A 20,523-nucleotide genomic window follows, 5' to 3' on the forward strand; every position below is an offset into this window, starting at 1 on the left:
GTACACATTTGTAGGTGCACATAAATCTGCATATTCTTTTCCAACTCTCTCCATCTTTATTTCCGCTTGTCTCCCTAACTTCTTTTCCCTTTCTTCATTTCTATTCATTTCACATCACTTCTTGTCTTGATGTCTGTATCTTTATTTCCACACATCTCCATTTGGTTCCAAACACATTTTGTGTGCACCCTTCCAGTGCAATATTTTGAAAACATAATTACATGTACTGAAGCAGAAAATATAAGTGCAAATAAAGCTGAACTCATATTAGAGAACATCAGTTATTTTTTGATATCATTAATGCAGACGGAGGACAAAAAAGCATGCTGGGTGAACCAGATCAGGAACTTTATTAATTAAAAAAACGACAGCTATGGTAATGAGCAATTTCCGAACCACTGCACCTGTAAATTATAATCTGTGGTATTCATCCGCTGTTGCAGTAGCTGTTGAATCTTTTACCAGTGACACATTGACTGCTTTTCAATGAACCTCATTTATGGCTTAATCATATTCCTTAATCCCATTGGTGGTTCATCCCTTAAGAATATTATTACCATCTCTCCGTGGTCATCATGGTCTTTGGTCAACATCTTCGGAATATTGTTTTTCTTGGCCAGAGTGCAATATTATGTCTACACCGCACTGTAGGAAGACATCAACGTAAGGTCTTAACCAAGGTGGCTTTCCATTCCCTGTTAGAGTCTTAACCACATCGCTGCTTGAGAGTTTCCCCTGCTGTGCTGGATAGCAATAAAAATGGGTGGGAGCACTGTGCTGCATGACGAGCTGAGCTCGTCATGAGCATGGAAGGGGTTAAACAAAGTCTGGTGGCAGTGAGTTCAGAGTAACATTGGCTGTTTCTACTCCAGAACTGGTCCTTGCAGTTACTACTATGAGTTGCAAATGTTTTCTCAGAGCTGGTTGGGCTTCGCTATTGACGGGTGGAATAGGAAGGATTTGCTTTGAAGCATCTTCCGACTCTTGGGCTATTTTGCAGCATCGAGGATACCTACTGTAGCATTCGAATGTGTCGCTGCAGTTCCTGCATGTCCCATGCCGGTCGACAAAGCTGCCGGAGAGCGCTGCAGTGATCCTTACCTCCTTCGGTCTGCATGGCTCCAGTTGTACGGAAGCCGTGCAGCCCCCAAACATCATGCCGCAGACAGCCTGGAACATGGCTAAGTCTTGTAATAGGACTTGTTGGAAGTTTGGCTTAAAGAGGAGGTATATCAGGGGATTGTACAGTGTAGATGACTTTGCACAAAGCGCACAGATGGCGAATGCATAAGAGGGAACTTGTTCAGCATCTCCAAGTGCTGCCCACATTGCTACAACGGCATAAGGGCTCCAAGCCACCAGGAATCCAATGCATACTGCAACGCTAAGCTGTAAGAAAAGAAAAAGAGAATTACTGTGTCAGCCATTTGAGCAACAAGTAAGAACTAGGAAATCAAGTATGGATTATGACGCAGTCTTCTTTAGGTTTGATGCAAAGTGGTAGTTTGGGGAACCGGCCATTTGGCCAAACAAAATACATCATTATGAGTTGCCTGGGCGATTGTCCTTTGACCGCAAATGCCTTGCTTTGGAAACATTAAAGGTCATATGTACAAACACATTTTCCCATAGACACAGAATGGGTAAAGCCCTTTGATACATTTGGCCCCAGGCCCGGTTTCATTGGGTGCAGATGTACACCTGGGTATCCATGGGCGGCTGCGTTGGGTACAGGCACAGCCGAGCCCCATTACCAACACAGGGCAGTTTACAACAGTCTCCTCATCATTGCCCTGTCTTGCCAAGCCCTTCTGTCACCCCCCACCCTCCTACCACTCCTCTGCATGGTTCACCCTGCTGCCCTTTACTACCTGCACAATGCAGGTGGTAAACAGAAGTGACAAATGGCCCTTTATTCTGGAAAGGAAATATTTAATTAAAGAAATTGCACTATAGTTTCAGATATACATGTTACTCCCCATTCTGGGTGGAATAACTTGGACTGCCCCTTATTTGGTTCAGGGACCCTGGTTGGAATCAGAGATTCTGACCTAAATATCCCAGCAGCCCAAAGCAGGCATCTCATAATGAGGTCAAAAGAGTAAACGCCATGTGTAATTGGGTACAAGCAGGCAATACTTTCAACAGTGCTTAACTGTTGCTAACAACACTGTGCAGATGTGAAGCTTTAAACATATCAGGAAAAAGAGACATACAGCAAACCAAACCTAGGGATAACCAAAAGCTCCCAAATAAAATGAATGAACAACCCAGTGGCAGAGCCTGGAATGGAACAGATAAGCCTGCCTGCAGGCCAACCTCCACCTACAATTTTGGGGAAATTATAATTTTTGTTGGTAAGCAAAGTACATACAGTCATGAATTTAAGCTCATGTTCCATATTTTCTGATCTGCTGCACAAATACAAATATTCACAGCATTTTATATCTTCCATGCACAGCAAAAACATAGCATCAAGAATTGGAATTCCACACTCTACAATAAGAATAATGAAGTGGGTGAGGGAGGTGAAGAAGCCACGGCTTGAAGCTTCCAATGAAGGATGCCCATGCCTTTCACAAGGAGAGGTTAGCCGGCCTGCTTTCTCCAGGCCCTGCACTTACTGGGACCTAGGGCTTCTTTTGCAACATGTATTTTAATAATGAATTAAAAAACCTGGCCTGACCTGTTCCTTCATGATGTAGCTAATGCAACAATACCAGTGTGGGAAGGCCTAAGATTGCGTTTTGTCTTTCCGCATTGAGCGGCCCCTTAGATCAGAAACCAAAGAGAGGCCCTGCTGAAGTAGTTGGCCATCGGCCCCACAAAAACATCTCACATGCCTGAGGTTGTCCACCCCATTCCCTTTCCCACCCAAAAGCATAATAACACTGCAAGGAGAGTGGCTGGCTGAAGCCAACCAATGCACGAATAGTGCGCTCCTTTCTGTACAGAATGCACAAATTGTTGCTTGTCCACATCCTTTGGTAAGAAACCAGAACAGTTGGACTGATGCGTTCAAGGTTGCCATTGTGGTGTGCACTAGGGATGCATGTCTTTTATGTGGTGGAAACAGGGTTTGTCTGAGACTGATGGTTGCCAAGAAACGACTACAGACTTTTCACTTTCTCCTGTGGTGTGAGGAAAGTGTGTTTCCAGGAAACCCACTAGTATTCGGTTGACAGACAATGGTGATAGTCAAGAGTTACCCGAAGATACGCCTTATTTCGGAGAAAAGAAATAAGATGCTCAACTTCCGCTTGATGAACTCAGGGTGATGAAAAACAATTGAAGAAAAATTACAAGGGAATATGGACTGTGGGAAGCTGGCTTAGTATCTGAGGCACACTTATGCAAGTGGGTACGATGCACTAATCCATACAACCCTTATAGTGATTTTAGTGGTCATAGACAACCTTAGAAAGCTCTCTAAATGGTAGCTGTGGAGAGCAGCCTTCAGGCTTAGTCCAGAAGGAGTGTAAAGCAGCTTGTTGTACCATAATGTAATCTTATAGGTGTAGATTAGGTGAAAAAGAACCACACATGGTAGTTATAAAAATATGTATTTATTATAAGACACTCAGTAACACATACACATATCTGCTACTCGGAGATATACACAATGAACATAGGTAAGTAGCACGAAATACACAGTGGTTTAGGGGGAGCCAAACCATATACTAAAATAGTGGTATGCGAACCACGACTCAAGTCTAGACTATACCCAGAAGACGTAGAAGTGCTGGGGACCACAAGTGTGGAATCTCAATGCGTACTCAATTCAAGTTAATGGGTAAGTCACGGTTGGAATTTTAAAGAAGAAGGACTCTTCCCAGTGGACCCTGAAAAAACTCCATGGAAGACAGAAGGTTGGAGAGCCACCCCACCCATGGATACCCCAGGAACCAGCATACCTTCACCAGGGAAGCCAGGTGCATAGGTGTGAAGTGTCGTCGGAAACCGCAATGGAACCCAATGGAGGACTTCAGAAAGTTGCCGCTGCTGGAGAAGGTGAAATTGTCCGGTGGAATCCAAAGGTGGATTCAGGAGAAGAAGTACCTGCAAGCAGAGGGGACAGAGTCTATGCCACTCAGGAGTGCCCAGAAGCCACAGAAGACGAATGCCCACTGATGTTGGGTGTTCCAGCAGAGCTGACGTGATCTTGGAGAGTTGAGGGGTCAGTGTCTGTCGGGAGCACAACAAGCCTTGGCAACCGCAACCAATGTGGAAAGCAAAAAAGTTGCAGTGTCGGACCAGCAGAGCCCAGGTGACTCTCCCATAAGCAGGGGAGTCAGAGCAGCCGCAGAGCAATCAGGGGAGCCCATTGAAGTCAAAGTAAACCCTTAAAGAGGACCCACAGGCTGGAGGCACTGAGTAATGAGAGGACGTAGAGCAGCTCACCAAAGATGCAGGCTCACTGTGCAAGTGATGCGGTGAGGATGAAGATCTTGGTCACAGGAGGTGCTTGAGGTTGAGGCTACTGAGAGCCCAAAGTCCACACAGGGCATTGGGGTTCGGTACATGCGGCTCCGTTGAGGGAAGCTGGCCTTAAACTTGGTGAGAGGACAGTGTAGGCCTCGAAGGATGTGAGGAACCACGACCTGTGTTGCTGAGTCTTTCGGAGTCCGTGGGAACCCAGGGTCAGCAGACGGGTCAGCTTCATTACGGTGCCTGTACATGCAGGGAAGGGAATCTGGCACCTCAAGGGAGATTCCTTCAGGTGTCTTGGTTGTCCAAAGACCTTGGAAGGGTCATGTATGGAGTGTGGGCCCTGACGTTGCAGCCGAAGAGCAGGACAAAGAGCCCAGGAGCAGCAGGAGTCTTCCCAGTTGCAGTCTCGAAACCCAGAGCAAGGTCCAGCAAAGTCAAGAGTGCCCAGACAGTCGAAGATGAAGTGGTGTCTTGAAATTAATCTTATCCCATGACGAATCTTGGAGCTGACACACAGATAAGCCCTTAAGTACCCGTAGGAATGAGTGGGGACGATTCAAGGTTCCCTCCCAGGGAAGGGGCTGGACAGTGGGGAGGGATCTTCCATGTCCTTTGTCCAGTTTTGCGCCAGAGCGGGAGCCAACGATTCCCTGAGCTGGTTTGAACTGGACTATGTAAGAAGGGCACTACATGTGCGTTTCAAGCAGACTGAGTGGCTCTGGCAAACACTCCCACCCTCTCCCAATACACAAAATCCTGTCTGGAAGTGGTCACGCCTCTCTGTGGCAGGATACCTATTGTTTTGCCCACCCCTGTCGAGCCTGGCTTAGCAGCAGGAGGGAAGAATAGTGTCTCTGGTCGACAGCAACCATGTTGTGCTGTCTGGGTCTAGAAGACTGGTAGCGGTAGCACTGAGGGCCTCCCAGAGGAGCTTTACAGTGCATGGAATCATATCTCCCACACCTTTCAGACTGTGGCAGTATGACTCCAACACTTTTGATACCAAACATGACAGGGTGTGTTACAGCAAGTTTAGAGATGGTCATCGCATAATGACGGATGGCCACTCTATGTATCGTAATGGCTGATGCACTTACTACTCGGGAGAATAGGCTTCGAAGGTTGTAGGGATGTCCTGCTCATGCAGGGGAACCCTCCCACTTAGAACGAGCACCCTACCTTCAGGAATGAAAGGCCAGCTTTAGGGGTGACATAGGTTTTAAGTGCAGTGACCTCAGATGTAGAGAAATCTGTATCTGTTTTAAGTGGTGCTAGCACCAGCTTACATAGGCTTCAATGGCAGACCTGTAGTTACAGTTTGAGTGGTCTCCCATGGGTGGCATAATACATGCTTCAGCCCATGGGGGACCCCTGGTTTACCTATGCCCTGGGTAACTCATTACCATATACTAGGGACGTATAAGGGTACACCAGTATCCAATATGGGGTTTACCTAAGTACTCACCATAACCAATTGAGGGGAGGAAGCACAGAGACTGGGGTCCTGATTAGCAGGCTCCCAGTCAGACTAGTCAGAAACCATAGCAACACCAGGCAAAACGTGGGGGTAACCATGCAGAAGGATCCTACCTTTCTACATGGACAAACAATAATACTGCAAAGAAAATGGCACAAACAGGGGCAGAAGTAATGGCGACAGGAAGATGAATCAATAGTCTGGTATAGGTAGAGGTATTAAAATGTATGCGTGCTGAGGTAATAAGGTATATCTAGAGGTAAGGGGTAGTACCATGTCCTTACCAGGTTATCAGTAGATGTGAAGCAAAGAAGGCTTAGTTATAGAGCTTCAGGGGACTAGGTGGGAGTAGATGTCCTTGGCTGTAGGTAGAGCTGGTGATACACTGGTATGTTTAGGGGCAGACAATAGAGTAAGCAGGGTTTTGTGTTTTTGTGTTAGGGAAGTGAAAATACTCTGCAAGAGACACCATATTCAGTTGTGGCTGTAAAACTTTCAAGATGGTGGGTTAGACAGAAGGCTAGTGAAGTCTGTGGCGTAAGTATGCAGGGTGAATTGCACAGCAGGTAGTGTGCAAGCTGTAATCCCTCTGAGAAAATTTGGTAAAAATGGGGAAAATAGTAGATTTAGAGTAATTGTTTCCAACGTGGGAGCATGCTGAATTTTTTAAGGAGTGCCTTGATCATTTGCGGCTGTTGAATTTTCAACACTGTGGTGCCAAAGGACAACCATGCAATGTGGGGAAAGATGGCATCCAACAATGGTGAAATGTAAACACCACTGCAAAGCAGGGGACACCCTCTAGAGGTTTATGCTTTCAGGCTAGGGAGGAGAGGGGAGAGAACCAGAGAACACTACATATACTCCCTCGTAGCCTATCTATTGCTTATATAGGAGACTTAATCTCTCTTGGGCTATCACATACACATGATCACAGCAGTGACACTTGACATTTCAATTTTCATTATTTTTATTGTTTCATTACTTAGTATACTTTATAACATTTCACTTTTACTTCTGTACCTTGAAGCACATAGATGGGTGCTTGCACCTTCCTTTGCTTGTGTTTCGTTGGTAGCTACAAATGAACCTTGACTTTCTAAAGGAGTAGCTACAACCCATGTGAACATTTTGGTTTTCAATGGCGTAAGCTGCGGTAATGGGGACAATTCATTATATTTATCCTTAGGCATGTTTATCAAAGCTATTTATAACAAAAAAAGGGGGGTCCAAGGGAATATTTAACGACCAACGGATGCTACAGCCCTAACAACTATATGAATACCAACTAATAAGTAGCAGGGGGTCAAAGCGTAATATGTGGTGTATGTCTTGTCAGGCAGTGATCTCAACTGTGACTAGTAAACAGCGAAATCTATCACTGGGTCCTCTCTTGGAACATAGAGAAATCCCATCAGACTCCCAACCTGTACCGCATATTACGCTTTGACCCCCTGCTACTTATTAGTTGGTATGTTTATCAAAGCACCACTGTTGATGATGGAAGGTATAGAACAACCATTTACTTTCAGTGTAATCTTCGGGCAATGCTTGAATGACTTTGGTACTTTAGCATGTCAAATTTTATTTTTCTTTACCTGCGACCAGTACAACATGCGCAAGCTTTTCTGAGGTACAATCGACTTAGCTCAACCATCTTCTCAACCATCTTCTTCCCTTTCACTTCATACTAATATAGAACTGTTTGACGATGATGTAGTTGACAATTTACTTAATTCAGTGTTGATTTGTCTTAATTGATGTTGCCGCTTGGTCTTGTGGGTGCTCTTCTGGTACGTTCCGGTGGCCATTTTGTCTTCACGCTGTGATGAACGTACTTTTTCCTTGGCTTTGCAAACCGCCACAAAATGTTTCTCCTTCCTACCCCCTGTACATATTCATCCAATGGCGGCACACATTTACCTTTTTTTGGAAACAAAAATCCACATATAAAACACAAATTCTTTTTATGTGTAGACATCAACTTGTATCCTTCACTCTTTGGCTTTGGCCAACTTTTCACACTCATGACTACTTCATTCTGGGCACTGCCAGTCTCCATGTCTGTAGCTTGTCTATTGGCAGCTCTGGTAGTCATTAACACTTGTTCCAGACTTAGGGCCCCATTAGGATGACGGGCGGACGTTGTCCGCCTGCCACCCTACCGTAGAACGGGACCGCCCGCAATAAGGGCGGGGGTCCCGTGGGGGGCATTTGCATATGCAAAGCGGCAGGCACCGCGCGGTGCCTGCCGCTTTGCATATGCAAATGTGGGGGGGTACCATAGGTACCCCCCATGTGCCCCCCAGACAGTGGCGCCAACCTGGGGGCCCTGCAGGGGGCCCCCGCAGCAATCACCGCATACCTTTCCGTGGCGGCATTGCCGCCAAGGAAAGGCCTCTGCTTTTTGCAATTGTAATATGGCTGGCGGTGTCCATTGGACACCGCCACCATATTAATCTATTACCGCCGCAGTCGCAAGCCGACCGCGGCGGTAAAGTGGCGGACGGTCATTCCGTCCGCCGCTGTCCCCTCCGCCATCCTAATCAGGCAGAGGGGAACACGAGAGTGGTTGTCGGGCGGATTGCCTCCGCCTGGGTGGCGGTGGCCACCGCCACCCTGGCGGAGGCAATCCGCCCGATATCGTAATGGGGCCCTAAATGTTTCTCTCAGCATTCGTTGTCTAAATGAATCTGACAAGCATCCATCAATTACTCTGAGACATATCGCTTCTTCATCATTAAATTAAATGAACTTACAGTGTTTGATGAGAGTGTTAGGTCTTTCCACAAATTCATTCTTGACTGAAAATGTATCTCTCGTTATCTACATTGGGCATTGGATTGAATTTTAGATTCAAAGTTTCTTTCATTGGACGGTATGAGATTTCTGTGTCAGTTGCTGCTTCTTCCTTATGGCCTCTTTTACACCATGACCAGCAAGATTTTTGAGGTATTTGATAAACTTTTTGTTAGCAGTCTCTTCAAGGGCCTCAAGTAAATCTTCAAATGTCTATCCAAACAATCCATCTATCACCAATATTTTGCTTTTCGGCAGTATCGAAAAGTGGTGGTGATTTCAGGAAGGCAGCAGCATTGTAGCTATTTATGTGAGTGGCTGACATTGAAGTTGGAGCTCTGCCAGATATTGTTGGCTGTCCAGTAGGACCTGTGTCATCTGTATCATCTCTGAAACCCTGCAATGGATCAGCCTCCGACCGTCCTGGACAGTCAGCGGTTTGGTGACCTCTTCCTTTTATTTATTCATAAAGTTTTATATAGCCCGAACTAGACCCTGGAAGTATATCAGAGCGCTTTACAAATGTTACATCGAATAGATAGCGCAATAAAAAAGGAACATATATATGAGTAGGTAACAGATAAACATAAATGTTGTCAATACTAATTGTAGATCCGGAAGATATTCAAGAGTGCGTTAGCAACTCGCACTTAGGGGCCGATTAGGATGGCGGACGGACCTTGCCCGTCCGCCATCCCTGTGGAAACGGAACCATCCGCGACATGAGCGGCGGTCCCGCCATGGCAATTATTTAACATTATTTAACATTGCGGTGCTGAAAGCACCGCCCGCCGCAATGTTAAAAGTGCAGGCATGCATTTGCATACACAAAGCGTTAGGCACCGCGCGGTGCCTGCCACTTTGTGTATGCAAATACAGGGGGGTACCACAGGTACCCCCCATGTCCACCCCCCCTCTCGCCTTCACCATGGGGGCCCGCAGGGGACCCTCAAAGTAAAGACCGCATGCCTTTCTCTGGTGAAAGGCATCTGCAGGAGGCCATCCTAAAATGGCTGGCGGTGTCTGGAAGACACCGCCAGCCATATGAACCCTTTCCCGACCCGACCGCAAGGCGACCAGGGCGGAAAAGCGGCAGACGGTGTTTCCGTCCACCACGGTCCCCCACGCCATTGTAATATGGTGGGGGGGAATAGGTGGCGGGCAGTCACGGATAGCGGACGGATCGCTACCGCCTGCATGGCGGTGACGATCCGTCCGACATCCTAATCGGCCCCTTAGATTCAAGTGCAGGTCCTGGTTGATGAGCTGCATCTGATTAGTACCCAGCTAGATCCAGTTTTGGGATCAGGGTAGGGTTGTGTTTATTAAAAACAGTTTGACTCCTTTTTTGAAAAAAGTGATTGAAGGGTTCAATCTGATTTCCAGGGGCAGGGTGTTCCAGATCCGGAGAAAGTACGGTTGTATGTTTTCTTTTTCAAATTTTTTGAGGTTTAATAGCATGGTGCTGGTTCTCCTCGGCATTCTGCCACCACCAAAAAATTCCAGTTTATTGGCTAGATGCCTTGGTGTGTTGAAATGCAAGGCTGTGTGCCATGCAAGCAATTTTTAGCTGTGTTCTTGCCTCATAAGTGCTCCAGTTCAGTGCCTTTAGATCAGGGATGATGTGGTTGTTCTTTTTTGAGCCTGTGACGAGACTTGCAGGAGACTCTTAGTGGAGCCAGTTTGGATCTCGGCAAACCACATAAGGTTGTATTCCCATTCTCTATTCTGGGTATCACTAGGGCTTGCATGACTGATTTGAGGTCGGCGGCGGGGAGGAAGGGTTTTAGTTTTCTAAGAATGTTCATATGAAAGTTTGCTCCCCTGGTGGCTGTGCTGATGTGTTTCTGCATAGTGAAATTCTTGTTGAATGTAATTCCCAGTGATCTTGTGGAATCTATGATGTGTGGTGTACAGTTAAAGGCTGTTAAGTGTTTCATCCAATCTTCAATGTCGCCTTGCCCTTGTGCTGGGGTAATTAGGAGGAACTCGGTTTTGAGCGTGTTAAGTTTGAGGTGATTTCTGACGGGCCAGTTGTGGTTTTTTGCAGAGTTTTGTTGAGTAAACAGTTATCACCGGGAATGATATTTTTGGGTATAGTTCGGTGTTATCTGCATACATGTGGTAATGAACATTGGAAAGTTTCAAAATCTTGGTTAAGGGCTCCATGAATAGATTGAAGAGGGTTGGTGATAAGGAGGAGCCCTGAGGAACTCCCAGGGTGACTGGAATGGTCGTGGACAGTGATTGGTTAATCTTGATTCTTTGAGTTCGGTTATCTAAGACCACTTTAGGACAGCTCTTGATAAACCCATTCTGTGTTCAAGTAGGTCTTGGAGATTGGTATGTTTGACCGTATCGAAGCCTGAGGAGAGGTCTAGGAGGATTAGGAGGCAGAATTAGTTTTGATCTAGTATTTTGAGCGTGTCAGTGACAATGTGTGTCTGGGCTGTTTCTGTGCTATGGTCCTGACGGAAGCCTGATTGAAACTGGTCCATGAGGTGAAATTAAGCTGTTTGGCGGCATAGTAGGGAGTGGACGCATTTCTCCATTAGTTTTGCTAGGGCAGGAATACTGGATATTGGACTGTAGTTACCTGGGATTGTGTGGTCAGCTGTGGGATTTTTTTAGAATGGGGTTACCTGTCCTGCTTTTAGGCAGTTTGGAAGGGTTCCTTGCAGTAGTGAGGCATTCACTATCTTTATCCAGAGGGTATTAGAGAAGGTTTTATCTTGCTGAAGATGTTGGCTGGAACAGGGTTGCAGAAGTGATTTGATGGTTTAAGTGTTGTTAAGATCTTGAAGATGACATTCCCATCAAATATTTTGAGTGTGTTCCAAAAAGCTTTGTTTTTAAGGGTAGGTCCATGTTGGTTAGGGGTTTGTACAAACTGTGGTGTGTGGGGGATGAGTGGAGGTATCATTGTGGCTTGTTCCTTTGCTGTTTGGAGTTCATTTTCTATCTTTTTGGATTTTGGAAAGAAAGTAGGAGGCAAATGTGTTGCAGTTTGGTTGCTAGTAGGGACCTAATGTGGAAGCGTTGGGTGTTTGAGAGGATTGATGTTTGATAGTTTCAAACAGTTTTCTTGGGCGATTTCTGGTATTGTGTAGTTGAACTTTGAAGAAATTCACTTTTGAGATTCTAATGTGTTTGTTGTTGTTGCTCCTCCATGATCTTATTTGCTGAAGGTGCTCTAGGGATGATGAGGATTTACATGTTCATTCAGGTGGTCTCAGGTTGCATCTTTGTTCATTTAGGCTCCCATTGTTGGTCTCCATCGGAGTCCCTCACTTTCTGGAGACCTCTTGAGTTGTTTTGAGTCTCCACCTGTCAGTTGTGGTCGAGTGCCACTTCAGGCATTGGACAGCTCGGTAAGCACAACCCTCATGCGTCTTCTTGGGTCTCCTCGCCCGGTGCTGCAGTCTTATAGCTCCACTTACCGAGGCTCAGGTGAGTACAATGACAATATACTTTCTTGTTAATTGTTTCATCAGCCCGTGCCTTATGTATTGTACTCGTATTTGACTACTGCAGTCTTTAGCACTTCTTTTCTGTATCTATGCGTATCTGCCTTTGACAGTAATGCTCCGAACAACGTATGACTTTATCTTGCATGGCAGTGCAGTACCTTTATGTATGGCCTGACCAGCAGGTTTTCAGTCAATGATGTATAGATTCTCTGCAATACTTTTGTTGTCTTCAACTGCTTCACATCGGCTGGAGCTGCACTTTGACTCCACATGCATTAAGAGTTGAACAAGGAGTTTCCTTGGACCATGGCATAGGCTCTGGGAGAGTACCGTAGGTCTTTGCGTTACTTATCCCTATCTTGTTGCAAAGCCCATCCTTGGTATACGCCAATGATTATATCAGAATAAGTCTGTGAAAACACTTAGAGAATTATTTTCCTTGACCATAACACTTGATTTGTACCATTTGGGTGGTATTGTTGCCCAGGTGATGTTTTTTGGTGTACATTCAGGGCCAACAACAGGAATCAAGGATTTGGACACAAACACACAAGGGAAGTTCCCCTTCCCAGTGGTCTGTTTGGCATAGGGATCTGCATGGCACTGTGTGATGTAGCATCAGCTTTGGTGTGCCTAGGCCTCTGGCACAATGTGTCTTGTACTCCAGCGACACTAGATTCATGAGACTGAGCTATCCTCTGGGAGCGCTTTGTCAGTCCTGAAGGGAGGAAATGAAATATGGGAGCAAACACCAGCATGTTGTGAGAGACAGTAAAGATTTGATAGTCAAATTCATGGACTCGATAGAAGACCCTTCAAGCACTTCTTAAGGAGAAGGTAATTACCAAACTGGCACCAAATTGCTGTAGGCATGGAAGCAATTCCAATCCATGGCTACATCATTTGGCTCCATTGTCTTTAATTCTAGTGGACAGATGCTACCGTACCCTAACCATGTATAATATATGGCTAGTTGTTGCACTGCATTCTTCCAAGGGTCCAAGGAATCTGAACAACAAGTATCTTAAAAACCTTAGTAAACTGACAGAAAACAGTTCACAGATTCTCGCCAGACACAGTATCGGAGGATTTTCAGCATGCGCATACATCCCCATTGAGAAAACTCCGCTCCCAATAAAATCTCAGTTTGAGGCAATTATTCTCCGTTTATTTATTGACTAGTTTGCATTGGACATGTTGTTTCCTAAAAAACATAAAACTCAGCAGGGCTGAGGCTTAAACTGAACACAGTTACACGAAGAAGAGGCAAGAGTACCTCAGTGAGCCTAGTGACTCACCAGTGTTTGTAAATTGATGAGTTCAAGTGTTATGCAAACTCGAGAGGGCTCAATGGCCCGATACTCTTGTGAATGTAAGGCCGACTTGCATGTGCACATGTCTCAATTTATGAGGGCAAGTCTCTAACAGAAGGTATCCTTATACTCTTAAAATCTATTGCTGCTCCCCTTAAAGATACGCATCTCACAAGCTATGTATAAGTGGAGTTAAAATAGTAAATCTTACTTGGGGTTGAGACAAAATATCAAGTCTATAGTATTGACTGACACACAGATAGAGTTGGAAATATCAAGACAGAAACATAGTGAGCAAGAAATATAGTTGTTAATAATATCAATTTCTAATTATTTTGGTGAATTTTATTATATATGTTAATTGTATATGTTTTAAAATATTTGTTTAAATATTGTTAGTTTTTAAATATGGTTTGTAAATTAATAGTGGTTTTTAAATTTAGTACAATAGTCTTTGTTATCTCTCGTACAGTAGCAGTTTGTGGGGCTTATAGGGGAATAGGGTGGGAAGCAAATTAATGAAAAAGAATTAATACATTTGTTTAACTAACATTAATTATTTAATTGATAATTCTTAATGTTATTTGTATAATTAATAAAATACACTAGTTACATTTTAGGTGCAGATTGTAGATTTTGTAGGGGTATAGGGTGGGAAGTAAATTAATTATAATTAATTAATATATCTTTTTTATTTATTATCAGTCATTGAATACATTTGTTATGTTAATTGTGTAATTGATGTTTTTTGTTTTTAAGTTTTGGGTGCGGGTTGTGGGTTGTGTAGCGGTAGAGGGTAGGAAGTAAATTAATTATAATTAATTTATAATGGTTAATTGTCATTAATTATTTACATGAAAATTATTTATGTAAATAATTGATATATCTTTTAGGTTTGAGGTGTGGGTTCTGTATATATTTTGTAGGGGTATAGGGTGAAAAGTTCATTAATTATAATGCATTAATGATTGTTTCGTAATTATTTAATTGATAAATATTTATGTTAATTGTATAAATACATTTCTTTAAGTTACATTTAATGTGCAAGCTATGGGCTTTGTATGGGAGGTAAATGAATTATATTTATTTAAAAATTCTATATTATAAATAATTATTTAATTTATAATTAATAATGTATATTGTGTAATATATTTTTAGGGGGCTACTTTGTGGTTTTTGTATGGGTAACGAATGTGTCGGAAATTACAATAAGTAAAAATAATGTCATTTGTTTATAATTATTTAAATGATAATTAATGATGTCATCTTCTTTTCTTGTTTTTGTTGTTGTTTTTTTTTGTGGATTTTTGAGCACCTTGCGGTGCCTCTTGGCGCCGCCTTTGCCGAGCCCCTTCCCTCCTTTGCCGCGTCCAGACATGTTCTCCTCTCGGTGCTGTGAGCAGAAGTGATGTAATATGTAATTAAAATATTGTTTAGGTTATGTGTGTGAGTTGTATTTGTAGGGGTAAAGGGTGGGAAGTGAATTAAATATAATTAATTTATTCTTAGTTGATTAGTAATATTAATGGTTTAATTGATTATCAAGTATTTACTTTTTTCATTATTTTTTTAATTCATGTATTAGGTGCGGGTTATTTGTTTTGTACAGATAAAGGATGGGAAGATAATTAAATTTAATTGTTCTATTAGTAGCTATTAGTATTAATATTTAATATGTATTTTATTATTCAAAATGTTTAAATATTAAACATATAAAAATATACACTTTAGATGTGTGGTGTGCAGCGTGTAGAGGTATAGGGTAGAAAGTTAAATAATAAAATTTAAAAAAGTAACTTTTTAATTGTATTTTATTATTGTATTTGTTAATTGTGTTATGCATTTTAATTGTAAATAATATTGTATTTATTGGTTGTTAGTATTTTGATAAAAATAACATTTGTGTTAATTTGTAATATGTATTAAACTTTTTAATAAATATGTATTTTGTTAATTTATAAAAATATAGATTTTTTTTATTTTTAAATATTTAAATTTTTGTATTTGCTATAGTTTTGAAAATATCTATTTTACTTGAAGTGAAATGGTTTGTTTTCTAATGCCACATAGAGTGCAGTGGCAGTAGTGAATTTTACCCTTCCTCAATCCAACACCAATAATCGAGAACTTTCCCTACTGTTGCACTGAGTGGAGTGCGAATAGTAAATTGTACCCCTCCACAATCCAACACTTTCCCTACTGCTATATTGAATGGAGTGGGAATAGTAAATTTTACTCCTCCGTGATCCACCACTTTTCGTAGTGTTGCGCTGACTGGAGTGGGAATAGTATATTTTACCCCTCCAAAATTCAACACTTTCCCTACGGTTGTACTGACTGGCGTGGGAATAGTAAATTTTACCCCTCCACAGTTCAACGCTTTCCCTACTGTTGCTCTCATTGGAGTCGGAATAGTAAGTTTTACCCCTCCGCAATCCAACACTTTCCCTACTGTAGTGCTACTGAGTGGAGTGGGAATAGTACATGTTACCCATCCAGCACCCATCCTACTGTTGCATTAACTGTAGTGGGACTTGTAAATTTCACACCTCCTGAGTTTGAGACTTTGGGCCTTATTACGATGTTGCCTCTGACTGACAATCCCGTAGATGCGGAACCGACCGACCTTCGGTTGGCAGTCCTGACACCGCAATTAGGATGTGACTGCACATGGTGCATTCACAAACTTCCATTTTACATTGGGAGCTTGTGCAGCTGTCCGAAACCTCCTGCAGCCCAAGCTCCCACAGTACAATTGAAGTTTTTACACATCCCTGCACCGTGTGGCAGGCACCTTGCCGGTGCAGGGATGTGCAGGGGGGCACTATAGGTGCCCCTCAGGGCCACAACCGGAGGGCCTGGGGAGAAGGGGGGGCATGCTAGGGGCACCCAAAGTCACTTTCTGGCAGCCTTTCCATGATGGAAAGGCTGTCGGAAACCAACATCATAATTTCAATGGCAGAAACGCCGTCCTTAAGGAATTATGTGTGGTTTGTGACTGCCTGTCGAGCTTCTTGAGCCCGTCGGAACCGAGATGGTTTCCATGGCCGCTTTACAATCCGACCACCGACATTGTAATGAGGCCCTATCAGGCACATGCATAATTGTTTAAGATTGCGATTCTTTATTTGCAATTTTTAAGGAATCGCAAATAAATAATGGCAAACCCCGATGCAACAAAAAAATGGTGAAAAAATAAAGAATCGCTAAAAATTGCAAAAATATTAGCGATTTCGCTATTTGCGAAATCGCAATTACCGAAGTCGCTTTTTTGATGCATCTTGATGACATCAGAACCAGGAAGTGAGCAGCACAAGCCTCATTTTCAGTGCATAGTCATAGGGAGAGGAGGGAGCTGGCTCTGGGAGCTGAACAGGAGTGGGATTGAGACATTGGAAACACCTGGCATTTGTAAGAAAATGGAAACTTCACAAGCAGCAGAGGACAGCCAAACAGGCAGGAAGAGGAAAATTACATTTTCTGAAAAAGAAATTGACACCCTCATTGAGGGAGGCGTCCACAGCCATGATAAGCTGTTTGAGAAATTATCATTAAAAGTGGCAGAGCAGGAGAAAAGAAAAATATGGATCCGGATCCAAAACAGGGTGAATACCATTGGGGTGACACACTGCACCATCGAAGAGTTGAAAATAAGATGGTACGACTTGTGCAGTCGGGCCAAGGTGCGCATTGCTGACCGGCTGAAGGAAGCAATGAAGACAGGAAGGGGAACATGACACACACTGGGAACACTCCCATGGAGGACATGGATGAATCCACAATCCAGCCTGAAGCTGTTGTTGGTGTGACACAGCTCGACACGTCAGGAGCAGCAAACACATCTGAAGATAAGATGAATGCATGTTACCATTGTTCTAAATTATAAAGGTAGAACAACACCTCAGTACAGCACAAGTGCACACTTTGAACATCCAGTACACAATGTATTCATAAAGGGAAGTGCATTTTGGGAGATGTAGGCAGGTCAAACAGTTACAATGACAAACACACAAATAGGAAAAAATCAACTCAAAATAGTGTAATATATTCTCAATTTAATAACAAAGCAAAAAATTGATTACTGTGACATGACATCACAAACATAAATTAATGCTGTTTTGCACTGTTAAACTTGACAGATGCAGAACGTGTAGAAGCTGAGGATAGTGACTACCAGGACATACTGGACACCAGCGCAGTTGAAAATATGGACACATTGGTTTTGCTAACAAATCTATCACGTGCCCCAAATACACGAAGGGCAACTGTCCCACCGCTGGTCACCATGGATTCTGATGAGGAGGCAAATGCAGAATCTGAGGGCAGCCATGGCCAAGCTACTCCCATCCTAAATCCACAAACACAGGTCCGCAGAAGCAATGTCAGAGTATGGCGTAGAAGAGCTAGATCACTCAGAACACAGCAGGAGGAGCATTCAAATGATGTCTGGGGTGGTCTTGAGGGACAGATGCTCCGTATGCAGTGCCTGCAGACCAAAAACACATGTTCAGTACAGATACAAATTGGGAAGATGGCAGCCAACATTGCAGCAACTGACCAAGGTTATGCAGGAGGGACATGTATCCCAGAAAAGACACCATCGTCAACTAATGCAGATCCTCAACATCTACGCTAAATCCAATAATAGGCTGGCCACAACAACTGCACTGCTGGCACATAGGTCTGTGACCATGCAAACAGAAATGTGCCATTGGAGCGGGGATGTGGCTGAAGCACTGGACCAGGTTACCAATGCAGAGGAAATGATGAATGCTTCCACAATTGTGGCCAACATGTCCACGCAGGAAGAGGGTAGTGAGGGGGCGTCAAGCATGAGTAGTATAGCTATGCCAGTTGCCACTGCAGGAAGATGCAACACATGCAGCAGTACCCCCTCCGCTTCCAACATGAGGGATGAAGATGCTGGCTCTGTCAGGTGTCTGGGTGTTAGTGGGAGAAAGCGCTAGACTGCCATGTACAATGACATTCCGATATGGTGACGTAACCATTGATGTAATCAGACCTTTTGACTGACTTACAAGTCATTATTTATGTTCAAACCACTTATGTCCATTATTTAAAATCCTGTGCCACTGGTCACATTAAAAGTGTGCTTCAACACACGTCATCATTTTTTTCAAATAAAAATTACTTTGATTGCAATATACACTTTTTGTGTCATCATTACTCACCTCAGAAATATTTTTGTGTGATGTTCAATCTTCTCCTGGCCCTTCTACTGCGCTTGTCCCTTGTGCTGCACGGCGGTGTGGCACTTGCTGGTTCTCATCCTCCGAGTCACTTTCAGACACCTCGTTTTCCATTTCTCCCTTTGTCCCAATATTGTGCCGCTTGGCACATGCTGCTACTATCTTGCAGCATTGTTCAGGGTTGTATTGAAGTGCTCCACCGGTCTTATGGTGGCATTTGATTCGGCTCTTCAGCAGCCCAAATGTGTGCTCTATGATGTTCCTTGGTGAAATATGCACTGTATTGTACCTCTGTTGTTTGGCAGTTGTGGGATTGAGGTAAGGCGTCAAAAGGTAATTACGCAAGGCGTATGCGATGTCACCTACATGTAAGTAAGCAAAGGGTCAGTGGCAGTTTGACATTGCTATACGTACAATGACAGTGAGAATCAATTACACATATTTACCAAGCAGATGTCCCTCTCCAAATTCTCCCCTAACAAGACGGGTGTGAATGCCACTTTGCCTGAATATATAAGAATCATGTGCACTCCTTGGAAATTGCGCCACAATGTCAGTTATTATGATTTTGCCATTGCAAACAACCTGAATATTAAGGGAATTATAAAATGTTCTTTTTCTAAATAGATATGCCTGTGCTGCAGGGGGACATATTGCCACATGGGTGCAATCAATACAACCTAAAACATGTGGGAAGCAAGCTATCTGGTAAAACTCCTGTTTAGTTTTTGCAAGGTCATGCGCAGTGGTGGGGAAATTGATGTGTGACCCGATCCGGGCCATCATGGCATCAATGAATGCTTTGAATATTCTTGAAAGTGCGCTTTGCGACACACCTTCAGCTACTGCAATGACCCCCTGAAAACTGCCTGACGCCAGTAGCTGTAGGCAACATAGGACCTGCAAATGCATTGGGATAGCATTGGTCCTATGTTTCTGTCTTGCAGAATGGGATCCAATTCATCGATTAGATCATGGATCATTGCTGCATTGAGCCTATACTTATCGTATATCTCATCCTCTTGCTGTCATAGCAAAGTTATGCGGACTCTGAAAATGCGCTCATTTATTCGCCTCTGACTGTGTCCAGCAGCCTGCAGCCTCATCCTCCTCGCCATCAGGTAAATCCCTGCCATTGTGAAATGTGGTTGCTCATTCTGGGTGTGTTTAAATAAGTTTAAGTAGATTTTCAGCTGTATCTGAATTGCACTCATGATTACCACCTGGTTGTGATCCTTCTTATTTAGCACTTGCAAAATTGCAATTTTCTGTAAAATCACAATTTGCGAGTTTTTCATGCATATATTTTGTGAATCTTAATTTGCGATTCCCTATTTGGGAGACGCAAAAACAGATTCGCAAAAATATTCGCAGATTGTTTAGCGATTCTTTATATTTGTGAAATAACGGTATTTTGCGATTGCAAAAGTCAAAATTTTGCGATTCGCAAATATTGAGTTTTTTAACGCTTGATGCATGTACCTGTATGTCTGCTATTTAAAAGTTGTGGTGGGAATAAAATATGTATTAATTTAAAATGTGTGTACTTTACTTTATATTGTTTAGATTTATATTAATATGTTATTGGTTATTAAAAATTATAATATTTACCATTATTAATTTGTTTTTGATATTTCATTTATTTTAGTAAATTCACATTTTTTATTTTGTTTGAGTTTTGTATTTGTAATTACAATGGTTTGTTTCTTAATTTATTTATGTTATTGGATATATGTATTAATATTTATTTTTATATTATTACATTAAGAAAGGTATTACAAATGAATATAAATTAAAAATATTTGTTTAGTAAAATTTTTAAA

The 20,523-nt window shown here is 42.9% G+C and overlaps 1 protein-coding gene across 1 annotated transcript in view; it reads right to left on the bottom strand.

Moving 5' to 3' along the window:
- Positions 1-816: 816 nt before the first annotated feature.
- Positions 817-20,523, bottom strand: part of LOC147706203 (opsin-5-like) — a 419,843-nt gene continuing 400,136 nt past the window's right edge. The window contains exon 6 of the mRNA XM_086929045.1: positions 817-1,389. Coding sequence (XP_086785171.1) covers positions 817-1,389 — 573 coding nt within the window. The remainder of the gene's footprint in view (positions 1,390-20,523) is intronic.

Source organism: Lissotriton vulgaris, chromosome 7 (assembly GCF_964263255.1).
Source record: "Lissotriton vulgaris chromosome 7, aLisVul1.2, whole genome shotgun sequence".
NCBI lineage: Eukaryota > Metazoa > Chordata > Amphibia > Caudata > Salamandridae > Lissotriton > Lissotriton vulgaris.